Below are 24,568 nucleotides of genomic sequence, written 5' to 3'. Positions count from 1 at the left end.
GAATACTTATATTTTGCTAAATCTCACCCTTTGTTATCCTTCTGTACCTTGTATCACGAAATAATCATTTTTACACTCTCTATAGTGAGAATAATCATTGTGCGTAGGTTGTAACACAACGTTGCGTTACTACATTGATAAATTGATTCAATTCACGATAGTTTCGTTTATAAGAACTAAAATTGCAACACAATTCTAATATAACATAAAGGCGTACAATAGAGTGATTATGAAATTATCTTCGTTATCTTTTATTTTTTCTACGACGTAAATTCTCGCAAAACGTAAAAATCGGAATTACCCTATGTTTATTTAATGTAACTATAGCTTGACATAGTTACATTCTTTTGGTCTCTAACTATTTTAGTAATTAACTAATTTAGTAATTACTTTTATTGCTATTTTATATAGCAATATATGATTTATATTCAGTGAATGAAGTGACGAACTATCTTTAGGAATAATTGCAATTATAGTTATAATTATTATACGTATTATAATTATCATAGATGTAGATAATTACAGTTATAATTATTGTATGTATATAATTGATGATTTTATTACGAAGTTATGCATCTTGAATTGGAAGAATATTTTGGTTGAGAAATATTAACTTCGTAATTTTGATTCCAAGTGTGTGCATTAATTTATTATAAATTATTAATTCAATTAATGTATTTAATAAATTTATTTTTATTTTAAATTCTTAAAATATAATTCATTATATACAAAAGAATGTAGCATGTAATCAAAACTTTAGTGCAATAAATAAAATAATAATGTTTGAAATGCAAGATTTTTAAATTTAAAATACCAATACATTATAAACACAAAAAATTAACAGAAAAATAACTTGTCACTTTTTGAGTAACATACTGTTTTTAGAGTCAATAACTTGTAACTAATTACTTTTTGAAAGAAAGATAATGTAACTAATTACTTTTACGAAATAACGTTACCAATTCTGGGAAATTATCGATGATAGGGAGATTTAATATAGAGTTTTGCATTCCATTAGCCCAATTAGTCAGCCGTAAGGACCCTAAGTAAACGCTGAATTTTTTTTAAAGGTGATTTCGTCTTCGGTGCGAAAGCGAGCGACGATGACAGCGGCGAGAACTCGCGAATCGTTTACCAGCTGCATGGCAAGGACGCGGATCAATTCACCATTGATCCCGATAGCGGCGTGATCCGCGCTAACCAAGAGTTGATTGGCGACCAGACCACCTATCAACTTCAGATTCAGGCGTCGGACTGCGGCGAAGAGCCCCAACAAGTCACCGCCGATCTGGTGATCCACTTGTGGGAACGGCAGCTGTTCCCTAGCTTCCGACCGAGCGTTACCACGAGGTTCGTATTGTCCGAGGACGTGTCCGAGGGTAGGGTAATCACCAAACTAAGCGCTACCACGCCGAAGAGCGGACCGACGAGCAAATTGATCTACGGCATGGCCGGCGGAAACGTAGGGGATGCTTTGAGAATTGAGCCTCACACCGGAGAGGTAAATGAGTCTTTTCAGTTTTATTCATTTAGCTCGCTCTCTCTCTCTCTCTCTCTCTCTCTCTCTCTCTCATAAAACTGTTTTGAAAAAATTATTACAGCATTGACTAGAAATATTAGGTATCTTACCTTTTTTTATGTAATATTTTTAACTGGAAGGATTTAAAGAAAAATTAAAATGTAAATTATTCTTTGTTTCAAGAATCTTTTAAACTTACACGGAAAAAACGGTTTTACTGTATTTAAAAATTTAGCTAGAGAGCTATCTAAAAATAATTTTGTTATGCTATCAAAATATTATAATTATGTTGGACCACTCAAACTGGTTGATAAAATTTTTATTATTCATCATGCTTGATCCAACAAAATTAGTTTCAAATTTGTATCCAGGTAATTTTAAATGCTTTAGCAAAATTATTCTCACCGTTTATGTCAGTAATCAATATGTCAGTAATCAATATGAATAAATACTAAATAATACTAATAATAAATAATAATATAAAATAATATTGTATAAATAAAAGAATTTTAGATAAATAAAAAGAATATACATGGAAAGAACAATTTTGCTAAAGTATTTAAATATTTAACTGGATATAGATCTGAAAATAATTTTATTAGACCATCAAAATAATTATGATGGATGTTTAAGCATGATGAACAATGCCTCAAAAAATTTTGACGTTCTAGCAATCAGTTTGAGAGTTCAACATAATTATTTTGACGGCTTAACAAAATTATTTTCAGATCTGCATCCTGTTAAATTTTTAAACACTTAAGCAAAATCATTCTTTCTGTGTAGATGTCTAATAATTTTAGCCAAGGTTGTATACGATTTTTTAATATTTTGCACGTTATTTTATTATTGTAATTTTTCTTTAGGTCGTGGTTGCCGCTGGTTTTGATTTTGAGACGGCTCCGCACTACGAAGCCTGGATTGAAGTTCGCGATTCGGACACGCCCGCGTTGCGCAGCGTTCTCCAACTCCTGGTGAACGTCACGGACGCCAACGATAACGCACCGGTCATGGAGGCGGCCATTTACAACGCGACCGTGATGGAGGAGGAGTATCCGCCGTTGTTTGTCGCTAAAGTATCCGCGACGGATCGCGATTCCGACGAGAACGGCCAGGTCACTTATCATCTAATCAACGACTTCTCCGAGTCATTCATCATCGACAGTAGCACTGGTCAGATAGAGACTAATGCCAAGTTGGATCGCGAAGAGGTACGAATATTGTAGTCAATTATAGTCGTAATATCCAATTAATTAATTACGATATTTAAAGTTAATTGCAATTATCTCGAATTAATTCAACTAACTACTTTATGTGATAATGATATTATTTAATTAAATGGATATCGAAACTCGTTCAGGTTGCGTCTTACGAGCTGATCGTGGAAGCCAGAGATCAAGGTCAACCCCGATTAACCGGCACCGCCTCTGTGCTGATTACTGTTCTGGACAAGAACGACAACCCGCCGCACTTTACGCGACTGTTCAGCGTCAACGTGACAGAGAATGCGGAAATTGGCACGTTCGTTATACGCATCACCAGCAGCGACCTGGACATCGGTCAGAATGCGAATGTCACTTATAGCTTCACCGACAATCCAGGAAAGAAGTTTTCCATCGACGCCTTGAGCGGAAATGTGACCGTGACTGGACAGCTCGATAGAGAGGAGCAGGACGAATATCTATTGAAGGTGAGATACTTAATCTTTAATTATATTTATATGTAAAAATTTCTGATAGATAATTACAGAAACAGATTTACACTTTATTGAAATTTAATTAAATAAAATTTTTGATCTAATTTCATAATAAAATTATCGTATCAATCAAATCCATATATTTGAACTACTAATATTATATATTGACAAAGATTGACAAAGAAATATTTGTCACGCTATAGTCTTCATAAAATTGAAAGAATTATGTTTAAACTCGTGAAAAATAGGTCAAAAATAAAAAAAAAGATGCACACGTTTAAAAATGTAAACAATGAAATTTAAGAGATTCAAACGTATATGTGCGTTTTAAAGTATAAACGCATTTAGAGTTAGAAAGAAAGAAAGCATCTTTAAAAGAAGTATTATTAATGGATATATTATCATCTATATGAATTACCTTTTGAAATACATTACAGTTATAGTTCCTTTAAACTTTGTTTTATAAAAATATATCGTTACGACCAAGCGATGATGCGCTCGGCGTGGTGCCCCATATATATTAGGAAGAAAAAGAAGAAGATCGGCCTTTAACATTGTTTTGTTCTGGGTTATTGATTGATTCATGATATTGAGTTTGGCTTTCGAGATGTTACACGCGGACTATCGTAATTTCCATGAAATAAAAATTATTCTTTCGAAAGAGCATCTCCTTTCTTTGAGTGTAACATTTTGGGGGCTCGTCCGGGATAGAACGAGCGGCGAGCTAACGCATGAGCGCAACAAGTCTCTCACGGGAAATGCGGACATGGCGAGTTTCTTTTTAATTTAACGGACTTAGTGGAGACGTTGATGACGGAATTGCGCGGGATTAAGCAGCGACGAGAGGACCGGTTCCGGATGGAACAGGAATGACACATTTCGCGGTTTTGCGACAAGGATCAAATTTCAACGTTTTTGAGAGAGAATTTTACAGCCAAGTCTCCCCAATAATATTGCTTCTTCCGCGGAGAATTCTGCGTCGGAGAGTTCGCGTTTCAAGTCGATTATTCGTGTCGAGTGCGACGCGTTACATCTACGTTGCATTTACGTCTCATTTGCCTGTCCAAGATGCGTAAAGCATTTCTGAGTTTCTTTTAAGGAGGGCGTATTTTTGGAAACTGAGAATTGTGAACTGAGAACAGAAGAGTTCTTGTTAAGCGCATATTATTTGGGATTGCTTTAATTGACACGTGGCGATTCTTTTAAAAATGCTCACAATCAGTTTGTTGAGTTGTGATTTAGGGGAGAATTTCAGTTTTAAAATTTCTTCAGAACCCCTAGTAGCAATTTTCTGCAAAACTGCTGTAAATCTTGCAGCAGATTCTTGAAAGATTCTGCCAAAAGGACGTTATGATCTGCTTCCTCATTCTGTTCAATTCTTCTGAAAAATTCTGCAGTCAATTTTTTGCAAGAAATTTATATACATATCTGCTGCGAGATTTGTAAAATTCTTTCACCAGAATATTAGTATAGTCTTAAAATGGATTAAAAAAAGATTAAATTTGAATTAAACATTTAATTTATGTACAAGATTAAATAACAATACAAATTGTTATTTACATGTAAAAATATAAAAAATTTTATGTGGAACAGCGTTCTACACAAACATCATGTTTGAAAAGAATGAGAGCGAGTATTCGTCTCAAGGTTATAACAAGCAGCTCCTATATAAAGGCTCACTGAAGTATAAACTATGAACTGGACAGTCGACCACGGCGGCGCCTAGATATAACGCCTGTGGCCGCACTCACGAGAATATTATCCGCGGCGTGGCCACCTAGCGGTGGCATCAGCACTCACTTGTTAAATCCATTTCATTCCAAAATTGTTATAAACCTTGCAGCAGATCTTTCTGTCGCTGATTAAGCAGAATCTGTACAATATTTGCACAAGATCTGCGCGCCATTTCTGTTGTAAGAAACTTACAAAAATCTGCTGATCATATTTGTACAAGATCTGTAAAATATCTGTACGCTACTTCTGTTGAAAAAATCTTATGTCACTCTGCTGAAGAACTTTGCTAGACTGTTTACAGACTGCAGTTGCGGGAAGAATCTGCTTCAAGATAGCTCAATATTTATACCAAGTTTCTGCAAACAGTTCATACACAAGTACAGTGCACGAATATTGAAGCAGTCCGCTAGCAATCGGCCAGCATGGCTGTATTGGGAATAATCTTCTGCACATCTGACTCAATTCTACTGCAATTAACTGCACGCAGATTCTATCCTGCAGAAAATATTACTAGGGGCGTTAAGGTTATTTCTCAAGGGGGGAGGGGGTGGACTAAAGTTCCTTTAATCTTTCCTGGAGGACGTTGGATTGAGATCGCTGTGGACGACGCTCGGTAACCCGAGACAGCAATAGAGCCCGGGCTAGAGCAGAAAATCGTCGTGTTGACCCTGAGAGTCTCGCCTTGGAAGGCAGGTTCGAAGGACTGTTCTTTTCTCGAGATTAGAAAGGAACTTGAGAGCCGCAAGTGTAAAAATATGCTTCTTGTGCTTATTATACGAAAATTAAAATTATTTTCTCTATTTCTCTTTTACTATGATTTTCTGTTACTTTGTTACAGGTCGTAGCAGCGGATCGCGCGTGGCGTCAGGAGACCCCTTTGACGATCACCATTCAGGACCAGAACGACAACGCGCCCGAGTTCGACGAGGACACTTATCATTTCCATTTTCCTGAGCTTCAGCCGCGAGTGGCACACGTCGGCACAGTCACGGCTACCGATCGCGACAAGCAGGGACCAAATTCGGTTATATCTTACAGCTTGCTGCAACCGTCCGATCTCTTCACTGTAGACCCAGCTACTGGCGACGTCTTCAGCAAGCGCACCCTACGCTACAAGCACACACATTGGCCGTCCTCGCCGGAGAATCTGTATTCGTTGACAGTGGTCGCCACCGATAACGGCAAGCCACCGATGTCCTCGAAGACAGTGGTGCAGGTGAGCGTGGTGGACGCTAACAACAACGCGCCTCGCTTTGAGCAGAGGTCCTATCTGTCACCGGTGCCGGAGAATTATGAAGTAGGCAAGCGGATTATTCAGCTGATCGCCCGCGACGACGCCGACTTCGGCGTGAACGCGGAGGTCAGTTATTCGCTGGAGAACATGAACGTCACCGGCGATCTGTTGGCTATCGAAGAGCAAACCGGCTGGATCTACGTGCGTAAGAGTCTCAACGGCATCCCCGTCGGCTCGGTGTTCCTGCTGAAAGCGCGCGCCACCGACAGAGGCGTGCCGCCGCAGAAGGACGAGATTGTCGTGACCCTCGTGATCTCCGGCGAGAATCGACATGCACCCACCTTCGCCGCCGATAGTTACCAGGTCAGAGTACCGGAAAACGAGCCTGTCAATACTACGATTCTTACGGTGAGCGCCGTGGACGGTGACAGCGGGCCCAACGGCATGATCCGCTACAGGATTTCGGCCGGTAACGAGAGGAATGAATTCTTCGTGAACTCCACCACCGGCGCGATCACCATACTCGAGCCCCTCGATTACGATCTGGTTCAGGAATACCGATTGAACATTACCGCGACGGATCTAGGATTCGAGCCGAAGCAAGTAGTAGCCACCCTAATCGTCAACGTATCCGACATCAATGACAACCCTCCAGTCTTTAATCAGAGTGTCTATGAAGCGTTCCTGCCGGAAAATTCGCCGACCGATACTTTCGTTTACAAGGTATGTTCAATGTGAAATTTTTTGATCTGGCTTCCCAGTAAAAAATTTTTCATATATAACTGTATAAGTTATATATTATTATACATAATTATATATCAAATATGTTATATGTATTATATAATTACGCATGATACTTATATAATTATATACAATTATATAATCGTACATAATTATGTATAACTAAATATAATAATATACATATAACTATATACAATTATATATCAAAAATTTTTTACTGGATTATATTCTTCTGATGAGGCACAATAGATTGTAGCCTGCGTGCCACAGGCGAATCTTCAGATGTGAGGACCGCCCTCAATTTCATTATTATTATTATTATATATTCTTCTGATACTTCATTTTTTAGCAACTAATAAGCTAAAAAAATTATTTGAGCTTAAAGTGAACACGAAGAAATTGTTCTAAATTTGTTAACGAAGTCAATTAATGATTTTAAATCTATATTGTTTTGTCTTTACATTTACTTTGTTTTTTTTTACATTTTTATTATGAACTTCCAGGTGGTCGCAAGGGACATTGACTCGCCCAAGTATGCTGTAGTGCAGTACGAGATCCTGGGCGGCACCGGCAAGGATCACTTTCGCATTCGCGGGGACACCGGCGAGATCACATCAGACGCCAGTTTTGATTATGAGGAGACGAATGAGTACACCCTCGACATCGTCGCGGCCAATCCGGATTCAAGCCCGCAGATGGTCGGCTTCACGACCGTGGTGGTGCATATCACCGGCAGGAACGAGTACTTTCCGCATTTCATTCAACCCGTGTTTCACATGGATGTATCGGAGAGCGCCGAGGTGGGCACGTCGGTTGGCGTGGTCCAGGCGACCGATCAGGACTCGGGCGAGGACGGCCGCGTGTACTACCTCTTCGTGGGCTCGTCCAACGACCGCGGCTTCTCGATCGGCTCGGACACCGGCATCATTCGGGTGTCGCGCCGGCTCGACCGCGAGACGCAGAATCGCGTGGTACTGACGGTGATGGCGAAGAACGGCGGCGGTATACGCGGCAACGACACCGACGAAGCGCAAGTGATCGTTTCTATCCAGGATGGCAACGATCCGCCTGAGTTTCTGCAAAACGCCTACAACGCTAGCGTTTCGGAGGGCGCCGTTCACGGCACCCGCGTGCTCACGGTCCGCGCGATCGACAAGGATATCAAGCCGCAAAACAATCAGTTCTCGTATTCCATCATCAGCGGCAATCTCGGTCAAGCCTTCAAAGTCGATCCGCAGACCGGCGACGTCGAAACGGCGAAGCTATTGGATCGCGAGACTCTGCCAGTGTACGATCTGACGATCGGAGCGATAGACACCGGCTCGCCGCCACAAACTGGCACGGCGATGGTGCATATCGAGCTACTGGACGTGAATGATAACGGTCCCGTCTTCGATCCACCAGAGGTAGTCGGTTACGTTAGCGAAAACGAACCGACAGGTACCAGCATTATGACCCTGAGCGCGACCGATCCCGATCTGCCACCCAACGGCGCGCCATTCACTTATAGATTGATCGGAGGAAAACAGAGTGACATGGTGACGTTGGACAAACACTCGGGTGTACTAAGAACCACTAGAAGTCTCGATAGAGAAACCATGCCGCAGCTAGATCTCATGGTTGGTATTTAAATTTCGTACAATTGTAGTGAAAATGATGATCTTACTTTATTTATTAACGAAAAGAAGTCAATACTTTGAAAATTTAAAAATTTTATGAAGACGTATCAAAAAGAAACTTTATAAAGACACTCCATTTTCTAAAATTTTTAGATGGCCGATGAAAAATTCAAAAATTAAAAATTCTGTAATTTTTAATATGTTTCAAAAAGAGTTTAAAAAAAAAGGGATTGCTCACTTTTACATTTACGAAACTTAGCAGTAGTTTCTCTCTTTTTATTTCTTTCTTTTCATTTCAGTTCTATTGTATGAAGAGTAGAATTTTTCAATAGAGCTCTTGAAACACTATTTAGGCTTGTGTTAAAAAGAAGTCAAAGAAATATAGAAAATACCCACAATTGTTTGTTTGATTTACATAGTTAAAACAAAGTCTTAAATTGGAGTAAGTTTAAATATAATTTTGTGTACATAGGTTGAAGTGGAGGACTCGGGTATACCACGAATGAAGAGCGAGTACACCATCGTCGTAATCGTCACCGATCAGAATGACAGCCCGTCCACGCCACGGTCGGTACACGTGATCGTGCACTCATTCAACGGCAAGACACCGCTGGGAAAGATTGCCGATGTACATCCAAACGATCTGGATATCACCGGGGCCTTCTCGTGCAAGATTCTTCAAGGCTCGAGTTCGCGCGTGCTCACCATTCCCACTGCCTGTGATCTGCACACCAACAAGATTACATCAGGTATATTACGCATTATTTGCAGAACGTCAGATTTCTTGAGATTTACAAGAAACTTTTAATTTAAATGTTTAATTTTGAAAAATAACGTATTGATTCATCCATAAACAATTCGTAATATTACATTTTATTTGAGATTTATACTTATATTTTATTGACATTTGAACAAAAATAAATATGAAATTAATAATTATTGTTTCATATAATATAAAAAATTTTTTAAATAAATTTAATAATTTTGAATTTTAGAGTAAAATATTATATTTCAATATTGTAATTGTTATCTAAAGAGCACAATATGATTGTTTTAATAATAATATTAAAAAATTATAATTTTTGGTTTGAAGGTTATTGTCATTTTTTATTCGATATTTTTTTCTCTCGATTTACGATTGAATCAAGGAAATATATTTTCTTGATGAAACTGAACAAAATAAGTTATATCTGTTTAGGATTACCAAATTGTTTACAGAAAATTGTATATTCTTGTTCATACACTATGATTCTTGTTTTTAAAGAATATTTTTTTTGAAATGTTTAATATTGAACCAAGATTATATAACTCTAAACAGACATAACTTTATTACATGAAGAATTTGATAGTTTTATCAAGAAAATATTGTTATTATTCAATTTTAATTTTTATGAGTTAAAAAAGAAAAATATCAAATAGAAAATAATATCTTCAAATCAAGAATTAAAATTTTTTAATACTATTATTATCAAAATAATTATATTTTAAATGACTATTATAAAATTGAGATAAAAATGTAATATGTTGCTGAAATTTAAGATTGTTAAAACTTTTAGCAAAAATTAAATTATGTAAATATATGATTATTATTGTGTCATATATTTACATAAGCAAAAAGATATAATTTCTTATTTATATATGAAGTTCGTATTATGAACCACGAATTGTTAAATTATTGATTTTAATTTAATACTAATGTTTTCCTGTGAACGAAAACAAATTTGGTTTTGATTTTATAGCCAAGGTTAATTTACTCTTAGTAGAATACTATGCAAAATTTTACTGATATCCTAATTGTGTGTACACAGGAGTCGGCTATTCTTTGAGCGTCTCTGGTAACGATGGACGACATCCGGATGTGGTCTCCAAGGTTACCGTCGAGTTCCTAATCTTCTCGAACGCCACAATCGAGAATAGCGTCACTTTGCAAATTTTCAAATTGACTGCTAATGACTTCCTCAGTCAATATTACCGGGCTCTCTTGGATCTCCTGCAGGAGAAAATCGATGTCGGCGATACGCTCACCATTTTCAGCATCGGTGAAAACGGACCGAACCTGAACGTTCACTTGGCAGTAGAATCTCCACAAGGTAAGTTAAAAATATTATACAAATGAATATGTGTTCAGTTGTACACATATATACAACTACTTCAGCATCAATGTTAAATGAATATAAATTGTGTTATGTACAGAAGTTAAAATATCATTGAACATCTTAAAAAAAAAATTATTTTATCAAACTAGACTTGCTAAGCTTTAAAATGCTTTTTTTTTAAATTGCGATGATTTTTTTTCTTGCAATGGTATTAAATTCATTTCTTTTAAAACGTTTTTTAATTTTGAAACTAGAGTTTCAACAGAAAAAAAAGAAAAAGTGTTATAATATATACGATTTGCATTTTTTTTAGGGTACCGATCAAGATACGAAGTGACCGATCTGCTGATACACAATCAAGACCAAATCCAGATGCTGCTTGAAGGTAACTCGTTCATCATCGGCTATTCTCCGTGCAAGCACATGCCGTGCGAAAATGGGGGTAGCTGCAGTGATCAATTGGTCATATACGACGACGCCAGGATCACCGATAGCCAGGCGCTGATTCTGACGTCGCCCAGGATGTTGCACGAAATGTCTTGCAAGTGTCGGGACGGCTTCACCGGGGATAGGTGCGAAAAAAGGCAGGATCCGTGCTCTCCGAATCCCTGTTTACTGGTGAGTACTTGCAAAAAAATATTTTGATGAAACGCGGAACAAATTTTAACATATGTAAAACGAAAGAATGTAAAATGAATATTGCCAATAGTTATATAATTCTTGTGTATTTATGACAGGATTGGATATTAGCTAGTTAAAAAGTTAAAAGTTAAATAAAATTGAAAAGTTAATAACTTAATTTATTGTTAGATGATTTTAAATATTTTAACTTTTAACAATTAAAAATGTAAAATAAAAATTATAAAAAAAAATATATATATATAAAATATTTTTTATTACTTTATATAAACTTAATTTACATAAAATATTGAAAATTAGTTTGATGATTATACTTGTTCTGAGGAATCTAACTTTAAAAAATTATGAATTAACTTTAATTTTAATATAAATAATAATTTTTAAAATTAACTTTTATTTAATTTAATCTTAACGTAACTTTTAATTTTTGTTTATATAATTTTTAATATAATTAATTTTATAAACCATCAATTTTAACTTGATTTTTAAAAATATATTAACTTATCTTGATCTGTAACGATAATTTATTAAATTAGCAAACGTGAGTCAGATATTTATTTTTGTTCATAAATATTAAATTGTATTCTGTATGTTTCGTAGAAATTTTAAAAAATTATTCCGAAAACTACACAAACTTAATTTCCTCTCTATAGAGATGTATGTTGAAACTTTTATTAGAGTAGCAAATCGCCCACATTGCACAAGTTCAATTTCAATTTTTCCAGAGTGACGTTTCACTCTACGAGATTTAGAGAGATGTACATGTGCTGTAGATATACAGATATATTTGAATTATAAAACATAATTTTATAATTAAAATTTGTAGGGAGGACAATGCCGACGTTTAGGATACGATTTTCAATGCACTTGCCCTATCGATCGCGACGGCAAGCTGTGCGAGCTCGAGAGAGGCGACGCGTGTGCCAGTAATCCATGTCGAAACGGCGGATCGTGCAGAAAGAGTCCGGACAGCTTCAGCTTTTTCTGTCTCTGCAGAGCCGGCTATAGAGGAAATCATTGTGAGGCAGTCACCGACTCTTGTCGACCGAATCCTTGCTTATACGGTGGCCTGTGTGTGGGAGAGAAACCTGGGTTCGTTGGTCCTTTAAATATATGATTTTAAACGACACAACTACGAGTGATCTGCATGAATAAATAATAAATAATAAATTAGTAATGTACACAAAAATAAAATAAGATTTTGTTGCCCGCACAGATATCGATGTAGCTGTCCCGAGGGTCGCTACGGCCGGCACTGCGAGCGCTCCACCTTCGGTTTCGACGAATTGTCTTATATGACATTCCCAGCGATGGACTCCAACACGAACGACATCACCATCGTGTTTGCCACTACGAAATCGGACGCGTTGCTGCTGTACAACTACGCGTCGCAGACAGGCGGCCGCTCGGACTTCGTCGTGTTGGAGCTGATAGACGGCCGAGTGGTCTTCTCGTACGGTGGTGCCAGAACCGCGATCACCTCCGTCTCCATCAAGACGGAGCGACCGTTGTCGGATGGCGAATGGCACAAAGTCACCGCCACCAGGAACAGCAGAGTTATCTCGCTCAGCGTATCCACCTGCAGAGAACACGGCGATGTCTGCGACGATTGCAGACCTGGTGATAGTACCTGCTACGCGGACGACGTGGGACCGACTGGGTAAGTCCTGTAAATTTTTTTTCAACAAATCAAAGAAATCAAATTGTGAATGAGACCGTAAAATTGAAAACTAAATTAAATTTTATTGCATTCTTTTTCAGTTTGAACTTTGCTGAATTCTTTATAATCTTAACGTCTTGTATTGAATTCTTATTGCAATCTTAATGAAAGGATTAAGAGAAATTTTCTTATGCAATTTAGTATTATTTTAGTGTTATTCGTTGCAATTTCTCAATAAAATATTTCCATCAAGATATTTAATTAATCGTAAATCGATTTATTTCATTAATGGAAATAATTATTATGAGTTTTTGTTCAAATTATTTTATACTTATCTTATGGTTAGTAAAATTTATCTTAAATTAGACAAAAATGCTTGACGGCTTTAAATCCTAAGATTTAAAAATGTGCATTAACATTTGGTATATATATTTGCAGGACCTTAAATTTCAATAACAATCCTCTCCTACTGGGCGGCTTGGAAAACTCCGATCCCGTGCTGGAACGTCCGGGCCAAGTGCATTCTGACGATTTCGTGGGTTGCATTCATTCGGTGTCGATAAACGGAAGGGCTTTGAATCTAACAAATCCACTCGCATCTCGTGGCGTGAAATCTACGTGTGTCAGATCGCAGCGAAATCCTTGCCTGAGAGATGAAAAGGATACTGCATCTGTTTGCGGGGTGAACGCCCAATGTTACGACAAGTGGCACCAAGTGATGTGTCAGTGCGGGTCCTTGAGAGCGCCCAATTGTCACGGTGCTCTGCAACCTGTCACTCTGAGCGAAGGAGGGTTCATCGAGTTTAAGGTAAAAATAAGTTAATTATTGATTCTATAATATTACTTGAAAATAATTATTGTAATTCCAGGATTTTAATATTAATAGTAGTATTAAATTAACCAATGATTAATTACTAAGTATTTTGAGTATTAAAAATACTATTATCAGAACACTATTTTTAATACTCTTCTTAATGCTAAAAATAAATAATTAGTCAATTGGCTAATTTAATACTGCCATATAGAAAGAAACAGTTTGGTTAAAGCATTTAAAATCTAAGAAGATATTGATTGAAAAATAATTTTATTGGATTATAAAAATTATTATGTAAAACGCTCAAACGTAAGAAGATAATACGAATAATGTTGATATTTTAGCAAATATTTTGGGCGTTTTACAACACATAATTATTTTAATAGTTTAACAAAATTATTTTTAGATTTGTATCAGTCTAAATTTTTAGATACATTAATAAAAAATTGGTTTTTCCATGCAATATTTTTCTATAAAAATTATTTAATAATATACATTGCTAATATGATAAATATAATAATTGAATAAAATTAAATAAGCATGTCTACCCATTATATCATTAAATTAACATAAAATTATTTTAAATACAAAATAATAGATTTTTAAAAGTTCGATTAGTAACCAAATTAAAGTAATCAAGTTAGTAATTGAAGTATTACATTATTTCTTCCTCGTTAATATTTTATTCATTCTATTTCTAAATAATTCTTAATTAGGCCGATTGGTATTTCTCGTGTAGATTTCAGAGAAACATAGAAGGATGCAATTATTGGAGTACCTTTACGGTGGTTCAACAATATGGAGCACGAATCGCGTCAAGCGCGGTCTTATCGAAGACACGAGCTTTATAACGAATCCTTCTCCCTTGAAGACGATCGGCTTGATGTTTAGAACCGTGAAGCCTGATGGTATCCTGATATACGCCGCGACAAATAAGCATTTTACGTCCGTAGAGGTGAGATGCATTTTCAACCACTTTTTTGTTACTTAATAAATATTAAAGTTGTTTATTTTAAAAATAGCCAATTTTTAAGCATTTTTTTAACTAATATATGTTATTAAAAAGAATCAGTGGCATTATTAATTATATTTTAAAGCAAGCATAAATTAAATGTATTCTGAAAAATATCAATTTTTATTCTACCAATTGTTGGTTTTCAAATGACAGATAATTAAATAAAGAACAGATAAAACGAATACATAAATAAATAAATTTCATTTTGTGATCTAATTAACGCGACTGTATTATGCTTCAGCTTCGCAGTGGCCAGTTGATTTATATGTCCCTGCTCGGATCACCGGTGAACATGTCGATCAATATTGAGGGTGGTCTCGCCGATGGACGTTGGCATAATCTGACACTCCATGCCTATGCCAGAGGATTAAGACTGTTGGTCGATGGTACCTTGACAGGCGACGAATTGGACTTGGCAGGGGTTCACGATTTCCTCGATCCATACTTATCCGTCTTGTCGATTGGCGGAGTCAGTCAGGACCTCTATTACGCGCACAGTGCTGGCTTTAAGAGTTTTGAGGGCTGTTTGGCTAATTTTACTGTCAACAATGAAGTGCAACCATTCAACGGTTCTGGTTCTATCTTCAAAGACGTGCTTTATCATGGCAAAGTGAACACCGGATGCAGAGGACCGATCGGAATCGGCGCGGCCACCGCCGCGGATCCTCTCAGCATTGGTATCACTCTGGTCATCGTCTTTTTCGTCATCCTGTTAATTGCCATTCTGGTCAGCTTCATAGTGTTCCGACTGCGCCGGCAAAATAAGGAGAAGTCGGCGCCATCAGGCGTCAACAAGAACACCAATGCCATCATGACCGGCAATCCTCTAGTCGGCCCCGGAAACGACAATCTCATGTCCCGTCATGAGAACACTTACATCTCCGACACGTCAGATCTGCGCGGTGTCGGACACATGGGCCCTGAGCTAATCTCGAAGAAATACAAGGAGCGCGAGATCAATGCTACCTCTGAGCACCGACCGCAACGACCGGATATCATTGAACGGGAGGTTACCAAGTCACCTCCCATTCGCGATGAGCACCCACCGTTACCGCCCACCCAAACCTCCCTCCACTCGCACGAGCACAACCCGGAACCCGATATCCCGGAACATTACGACTTGGAGAATGCCAGTTCCATCGCACCTAGCGACATCGACATAGTATATCATTACAAGGGCTATCGCGATGGCATGAGAAAGTACAAAGCTACTCCTCCTCCTATAGGTAAGAAAAGATTAATATATTTTATTATTGAGAAAAAAATTTTAAAGTTTTGTATAAAAATAATGATTTTTAAACATTACATCATATATAAACACATAATAATAATTTAAATAATATAAAAATTGTTTGTAGGAAATTATGGCAACCATCACAAGCACACGGGGCAACAACATCGTCATACCGGACCCTTTCCACCACGAGCTATGCCACCACCCAACGTGAACCAGCCACCCGGCCCGGCACCCAAATTGCTCCAGAGTACTCCTCTGGCGAGATTATCTCCTAGCAGCGAGCTATCCGCGCAACAGCCGCGGATTCTCACGCTGCACGACATCAGCGGAAAACCGCTGCAAAGTGCGCTACTGGCCACAACGTCCTCATCCGGCGGTGTCGGTAAAGACGCGCTGAATTCCAACAGCGAGAGGAGCCTGAACTCTCCCATCATGAGTCAACTGTCAGGGTCCACCGCTAGTAGAAAGGCCCCGCAGTCCAACAATGAAAACTCGGTGAACAACGTGTCATCAGGGCCGATGGGTCTCACGGCGGAGGAGATCGAACGACTCAATTCCCGTCCGAGAACGTCCAGTCTGGTCTCTACTCTAGACGCCGTGAGCTCCTCCAGCGAAGCCAGAGGTCCGCCCGCGCATGGGCCTCTACATCATCACCGACGTCACACACCTCCCGTGGAGAGGCTCGAGCGACGAAATTCGTCGACTACCGACGAGAGCGGCAACGACAGTTTCACATGCTCAGAAATCGAGTATGACAATGGGTCACTAGTCGGCGACAAGCGGTCCGACAATCCGTTCGCCAAGCAGGACAATGAAAGGAATAGCCCGCAAGTGAGGAGCAACGTCGAGTCGTCGCAGTCGACGAAACCGCCGCTGCCGCCGAACGTCGGCAATTACGACGGCTTCGACAGTTCATTTCGCGGCTCCCTCAGCACTCTCGTCGCCTCGGACGATGATCTGTCGACCCATATGAGTGGTCTTCTCTACGGTAACCACGCCAACGGCTCACCCACCACCACTGCCACCACTACCGCCGCCGAGGACGCTCTCAGCTGGGACTACTTGCTCAACTGGGGGCCCAACTTCGAGAGCCTCGTCGGCGTGTTCATCGACATCGCCGAGCTACCGGATAGTACCAGTCGAGTACCCAGATTACCGGCTAATATCCCCAAGCCGTCTGAGGAATACGTTTGAAACGAGTCCTTAGAATGATGCCGGGACAATTTAGTGAACAATAGTAGTTTAGTGACCGTGAGAATTATTTCAGAAAAATTGTAGAAAGAGACTCGCCTTCAGGAAACGCGCGAGATTCGCTTAGGAATGTTATCGAATTGTTTTGCTGCTCGAATTGTTTAGCTTGATTAGTCAAACGTTTGTAAATCGATAGTATTAAGTATAGCGACATCCAGTCTCGCGAGCTTGGACGATCGAACGTGATTTTAAGTCATACGAGGGGACACGTTTGAGAAAAGCGCCGGCGAAAAGTGTCGTGGAAAGTCGTTGCAACATTTAGGAGTTGCAGCGAGGTGCAACGCGTCGAACGCGTGATCATCTTGCCATAAAATATAAGGAGGAACGATGCTCCTCGAGAAGAGACTCGTCCGTATTTCTCCCATCGTGTACGGGAGACTCATTGTTTTCTATCGTACTCCTTATCTCGCGAACTTTTTTTTGTAAATATTGAATGACACATGTCTAATCAAAACGCTCGCTCGCGCGCAGCGCGCAACATCCCTCGATTCAACGATCGGTCGAAATGCAAACATTCTCTTACGGCACATTCAGAGAAAACAAATTGTATCGGCAACTATAAATTTATAAACAAATAGCATCTCAACTATGTATTACAAAGTTATAATACAAACAATATTAAGTTATATAAGCTAAAAAAAATACAGTAGTATTAACTTTTTGTAAAAGAATTGCTGGATAAATTATGGTAAAATGGTAATGCAAATGTAAGTGATGGAAAAATTGAATTCGAGATCTCTTATTCTCATCTCTAGGGCTCACCACTACTGCTCCACTGCTATTATAGTTATTCCGATTGTATACTTAATCGGCCGTAAACTATGTAATTAAAGTTGAGTTGCTATTTCACTATAAACTATAATAGTTGCACAAATATTGTTGCCATTCAAACTATTTTATTATTATTGCAACTAAAACTTTAGTCGCAATAATTAAAAGATAGTTTATTGAACTATATTAAATCTACATATATAACTTGTCATTGTTACTTTTATAGTTGTCACTAATATAAATTTTTCTCTGAATGCGTAATACCACACACTATGAATCAAAGTTATGCATAGTTAATATTATTTATAATATTAACTATTAAGATTTTAAATTCGTTGTTAATATTATGAATAATATTAATTTTAGTAGTGTTGAATGTTGATGCTAAATTTGCACGTTTCGCGCATTCACGAGCGATCACGCGCGATATTATTATAAATATATGAAATACGAATGCCATTTTAATTACGGCGATTTATCCGCGCTGCTGGCGAGACGGAGAAATGTGCGACTGAGCATCGAGGCAGTCCAATTAATCGTTAACTAGCGACTTCTGTATACATATATCCTAAGCTGTCGTGTCAGATGCACTCGATGCAGTCGCACAAATCGTAATTATTGCTTGAATGGCTAAGTGACACATCGGCACTTATTTCATATAATTTTTAATATTTTAATTAAAAAACTCGAGAAATTATTTATTGCAGAGATTTTAGGGATACGTATAGCTGCAGCATTTTTTTTATAAATTAATTTATAGTACAATATTTATTGATTATATTGTACTTAAACACGAATTAGACTCTTATCTCTTATATGCCTCGAAAATTTTTTAAGGAGTTTTTTTACCCTAGAACACCTCGTACAGCATGTAACATTGCAATATAACAGCAATATTGCTGTAATATTACTGCGATATTGTAATATTGTTGCAATATTACGTGCTGTGTGGGACATTATAGATTGTGGGAGATTCTCTTAAGAAAATTTGGATCGCTTGCTTGAATAAAAAAGAAGGTTTGGACTCAGGAGGAAAAAATTTGAAATCTCCACTATCGATCGCTATAGTTGACCAATTTTATTGCTCAGAGTTTAAACGGCACGAAAGTAAAATTTTGTTCCGTCGGTATAGTGTGTTCTAGAGTTAATAATAAATGAAAAATTAAAATATGATTAAAAATATTAGTGAGTACAACTATGATTTTTTGGAATTGCAACTTCACTAAATAGTAGCTGTTTTCCAATTGACTTTGGATTTTGATGCTGCGATATACGAAATTGGTATTTGATATCTTTTTCTTTGTGACGATAGAATCGTCATTATATAAAAATTGTAAAATCTATTGTTTTATAAATCGGAATTAAGTACATCGAAATTTTATATTGGTTAAAATTTGATTAAATTAATTCGATTTAATTAAATTATAGTATAAGATAAATGTTTACATCTTATATTATAATTTTATCAAAAATTCGAAAATAATTCGAACCGCGATTATGTTGTTAAATTTTTTTTATTTATGCTTTGTTTAAATAACGTAGCATCTGTGGCATTCAGCCATTCGACCGAAAACATGGCGTTTTGTCTGAAAAAATGCCTGTCAAGAGAAGGGAGAGAGTTTGTCTTCCCATTATAGCGATAGTTACTTCACTTTGCCAATGCCTGGACTGCGAAGATAACGGAACGCCGTTGATGAACGGAATTATCGGACCGTCGTGGAATGCCACGCGGGCGATAACGTGATTCGCGGGCGTGTCAAATTCGTGCTCAATTTGCGTTTGTTAGAAAGACAATAACGGCGCCGTCGTAGCGTTCCTGAGAGTGGCCTGCCACTCGGCAGACCGCAAGACTGATTTTCTCCTCTCTCCAAATGACGTTTCGCGATCGTGAGAAGCAGCGAAGCTCCTCGACGATTGCCTTGCGCGTTTACCTTGTAAATTATGATGTCTGTCCTCAGCCTGATTTCATCTTGTAAATAAAACCATGCGTGTGAGCTGTACAAAAGTGCGAATGCATGTGTGAGTGCTATACCAGGGAATGCATGTTAACTCTATCATCATCGATCGTAAAATAAACGACAGATTTGTAAAAATTACCTGGTCTTTATTTATTTCCTTCTCCCCTTCTTTAAATTTTTATGTGAATATAGAGCAAGTTTTAATCGCAATTTGATTTTAAATATTTTTATAAAATCAGCTACAACATCCTACAAATACGCATATTAAAAATAATCGGGCATGTCACAATTTTTCGTTTTATATATACAGGATGTTCCTAAACCCACAATAAATATTTTAATGACAGATTCTTTGGAAGATTTTAAGACGAAAATTCTAATACCAAAATGTTAAGGCTATAATAATTTTCAAATGGGAACAGTTTAAAGATTACGAATGACACATCAATATCGACAATAATTATTAAACTCAATGTACTTCCCTGAATCGAATGCCTTCACAATAATGAAATTATTGTAAAAATACGCAATGAGAGTTTTATTAAGAATCTAATTCTATTTATCTATAATAAACATCCTGTATAATTTCTACGATAATTTAATATTATCAAGATTGAGAACTCGTTATTTGTAATGAAGTTATAGCTCTCTTTCAGAAACTGTAATTTAATTTTGTTCCTTTCTATCTGTAACTAGAGCTTAACTTATATAGTTATACTTTTTAGATAATTAGTAACTAATAAATAGTTATTTTTTTATATATTTTAAATTTATTCATCAACATGTGGTTTGCATTCAGCAGAATAAAGTGATAAATCATTTTTAAAAATAGTTATTATTAATTAAATGAACACATATTGAATTTGAGACTTTAAAACAAACTCTGAACCCATTGATTTATAATGATCATGAATTTGACAAACTTTTTAGATAAAAAGTATTAACCATGTAGATACAAGACCGTGAGTTGTATTCAACAAATTAAATAAGATGAGTCGAGACGGTCACAGCAAGCTAGATCTTCGTGTTGAAATAATATTTCCCGTTTTTATTTGTTGTGGAACTACGCGTCGTTACTTCCGCTTTTAACCACAACTCTTGAAATTGAATCATAATTAAATTGAAAATCAATTTAATAATAGTGATGCCAACTTGCATCTCTAAAATCCCTCTACCTCAAAGTAAAAAATTTGTTGCTAAAAATAGGTCTATAACTTGAAATCCGTCTTTTTTGCTAAAATTAAGCCTTTATTTAAAAAACAAATAAAAAAAGTACAAATTAATCAATGTATTGGCTATCGTTAGATATGACTTTTTCCCATCTTTTTGACAATGAACGGATTCTACGGCGAAAGAACGACTCATCTTTAGAGGCTATCCAGTCAGAGATTCATTTTTCCATGCTTTCATAAGAGTTAAAGTGTTCCTCAGCAAGTGCGTGTGCTATCGATCGAAACAAGTGGTAGTCGGAAGGGGCACAGTCTGGTGAATAAGCCGCATGGGATAGCACATCCCAGCAAAGTGCTTCCAATGTTTCCTTGACAGATTTTATAGTGACGTGGGGTCGAGTGTTATCATGAAGCAAAATTACTTTATGCTGTCTTGTCTCACATTCTGGTCGTTTTTCGCGCAATACTCGGTTCAAATGGATTATTTGTTGTTGGTGATCCCCTGTGACTGTTTGACCAGGGTTTAGTGTCTCATAATACATGCCACACTCTTCTGGTCCCACCAAATACAAAAAGCATAGCCTTTTTCTCATGAATATTGCGTTTTGGCTTCGATGTCGATGGTTGGCCTGGGTCGCAAATGGTTTTTCGGCGTTTATCGAAATAGATCCACTTTTCATCGCCAGTCACAATTCGATGCAAAAACCTTTTTCTTTTTTGTCTGACAAGTAGTATTTCGGGGATGGTTGCTCGTCTTTCGATGTCTCTTTCTTTCATTTCATATGGCACCCATCTTCCTTCCTTATATACCTTTCCCATGGCTTTTAAACGCTTGGAAATGGCTGCTTGAGTCACATTCAACGTTTCTGCAAGTTGATTTTGTGTTTGACATGCATCTTCATCCACCAATGCTTGCAGTTTTGTATCTTCGAATTTTTTTGCTGGCCTGGACGTTTGTTATCATTCGTGTCAAAATCATCAAGTTTGAATCGTCGAAACCATTCCTGCAAGTTGTTTCCGATAGAGCAAGTTCCCCATAACCTTCAACAAGCATTCGATGAGATTTAGCAGTAGTTTTTTTCAAATTAAAACAGAAAAGCAAAGCGTCGCACATGATGCTTATTTGGTTGTTTAGACATTTTCTGTGCAGTAAAAAAACTATGTTGTGGTCACTAACACAAACTTTTGTATACTGAATATTATTAACAAATATCAAAACTAAAAATGATGCCCTGTTCAGTTATGTTCGTGCCTTATTACAGTTGACGATTATCAAAGCTATCAGAGAATTGTTTTCAAGTTATAGATCAATATTACTTCGAGGGTTTGAACCTGGAGCCCCCAACTATCCAAAATGGGTATTTTAGGGGCTGTGTTCCGAAATTCACTATAAGTACTGAGAAAATCTATAGTTTACGTTACGTATACTATACACAAACATTATAAAAAATTAACAGAAAAGTAATTCAAAAGTAACGCCTCGTTACTTGTTAAAAAGAGAAAAACTAACTATAAGTTACGTATATAGGGAAGTTGCTTATTTTTCAATCCTGATTATTATTATATTATTCACAAAGATGGAAAAGGAAAGGTTAAATAAATCTCAAAACTTGATTTCGATAAATCTAACTTAAATTCAGAGCAATAAATAAATTACACGGTCTCGCAGTGGAGGTGCCTGAAAAAAGATCAATATCTGCTACATCGATAAGTCGCGATCGCGCCTGCTTCGATCTTCATCTCTTACATACGTTCCGATACTTTTGTCAAGACGGTTAAAACTGATCGATTTCATTACGTCAAATTACTTACTATTTATTTTTTATTATATATATATATTAGCATCTATTATTACCTATTAACTCGAGACCGAATTTTCGGTCGTTTCGTGAACGAGACACGAGAGACACGTTGCGTTTTTCGAAGACGCGAAAGTTTTGCCGGCCTCTCGACTCGTCGAGCTACCGGAATCCAATATCAATCGGTTATAATGTACAGATAATGGTATCTCCACTTCTGTCATACGATGACGAGCTCCTAAATAGCGCCTACGCAAATGTCAGTTTGATCGCAGACAAGACCTGGACCTTTAATCCCGAAGATCCCTTTCGAAAATTAAATCATTCCCTCTGGATTCAAGTGAGACGTAACAAATACTTAGCCCATATTCTCATAAATATTCCAAGTACCGCACTTTACATGTATATTCCCAAACACCTTTTCTTTTACACCAAAAAAATATTGATATCAAATTAAAATTAATATACTCTATTTAACAATTATTGTTTCATATATAAGCAAGAAATCATATTCTTTCTTATGAGTGAAACAGTAATCTTACTTATACATATGTAATTTAATTTTCTGTAAAGAATTTAAAATTTTAATTTTAAATTTTAGATTAAAATATACTTTTGCTTCAATATATTATAGTACTTACATTATAGTACTTATTTCAAAAGTAAAATGTAATTAGTTTGATAATAATAGTATTAATTTAAAAAATTTTGATTCTTTGTTTGAAAATTATTAGTTTTTATATGTGATATTTTTCCTCTCAGCTTATAAAAAGATATTATTGAATAATGAAAAAATATTTTTCTTAATGAAATTTTCAATATATAAAATCTTTTCATGTCAAACAAGTTATACGAGCCTTTTCAAAGCTATATAATCTCATTTCAATATTTAACATGTCGAAAATAAAAATATTCTTAAAATAAGAATTCTTTTACATTTTATGCTTGAGAGAAGGAAGGAATTGGCAGCTCTTTTTCTGTGTTATCAAAACAGCATTACTGGAAATGACAGAAATGCCACATATATCGTTTTCTCTCACAGAGAATAATGGAAATTCTGTTGGATCCCTACCTGACCACAAACGTATTTCGACATCTTCTTTTATCGAAGATAGCAAAAATGCGGTTGCAAATTGTCGAAAGTAAAAAGAAAGCTACCCCGTGTACCGTAACGCTTACAGATTTTTCGGAGTGAGAGGGAGGAAAATTTCTTTTGGCTTAATGATAACTTATCGCGCGCGTTTAATGCCAGAGTTGCGAAGTAACCGCGAAGTACGAGGAATATGGTGATTATCGTCCAAGACTCGTCCGAGACGTCATCTCCGAATCGCGCTTGGCGAAATACGGTAATTACGAATACGATGAGCAGCATGAAAGAGCGTACACGCCGGACGACGGTAAATCGTCGGGTAGCGTGCCTCGCCACTTCCGTTCGGCTACGGAGGCTGTGGAACCGTGGATGCTTCCTGAAGTTCAAGAACACTTCGCCCGGTTAATCTCGCCAAGCTGCACGCGATCGCATCGGGAACCGTTAGTTCGCTTCGGCACTTCCGCGTTATTTTTATGCTCTCTCTTTCAAAAAATTTTGCGATAAAGCTATTATCGGAATGAAATAATCA

At 37.1% G+C, this 24,568-nt stretch overlaps 1 protein-coding gene across 1 annotated transcript in view; it reads left to right on the top strand.

The window, feature by feature from the left end:
- LOC105199821 (cadherin-related tumor suppressor) overlaps positions 1–20,109 on the top strand; it is a 167,208-nt gene extending 147,099 nt beyond the window's left edge. Inside the window, exons 10-23 of the mRNA XM_039451418.1 lie at positions 1,071–1,501; positions 2,383–2,727; positions 2,877–3,206; positions 5,785–6,903; positions 7,425–8,540; positions 9,013–9,289; positions 10,349–10,630; positions 10,950–11,254; positions 12,102–12,367; positions 12,492–12,935; positions 13,374–13,743; positions 14,489–14,704; positions 15,006–15,990; positions 16,123–20,109. Of these exons, the coding sequence (XP_039307352.1) occupies positions 1,071–1,501; positions 2,383–2,727; positions 2,877–3,206; positions 5,785–6,903; positions 7,425–8,540; positions 9,013–9,289; positions 10,349–10,630; positions 10,950–11,254; positions 12,102–12,367; positions 12,492–12,935; positions 13,374–13,743; positions 14,489–14,704; positions 15,006–15,990; positions 16,123–17,195 (7,559 nt within the window). The 3' untranslated portion in view covers positions 17,196–20,109. The remainder of the gene's footprint in view (positions 1–1,070; positions 1,502–2,382; positions 2,728–2,876; positions 3,207–5,784; positions 6,904–7,424; positions 8,541–9,012; positions 9,290–10,348; positions 10,631–10,949; positions 11,255–12,101; positions 12,368–12,491; positions 12,936–13,373; positions 13,744–14,488; positions 14,705–15,005; positions 15,991–16,122) is intronic.
- The last annotated feature ends 4,459 nt before the right edge of the window (positions 20,110–24,568 follow it).

Source organism: Solenopsis invicta, chromosome 7, assembly GCF_016802725.1.
Source record: "Solenopsis invicta isolate M01_SB chromosome 7, UNIL_Sinv_3.0, whole genome shotgun sequence".
In the NCBI taxonomy this organism is placed as follows: Eukaryota; Metazoa; Arthropoda; class Insecta; order Hymenoptera; family Formicidae; genus Solenopsis; species Solenopsis invicta.
Note: the sequence above shows the minus strand (reverse complement) of the source record. Positions and strands in the feature narration are given on the sequence as shown.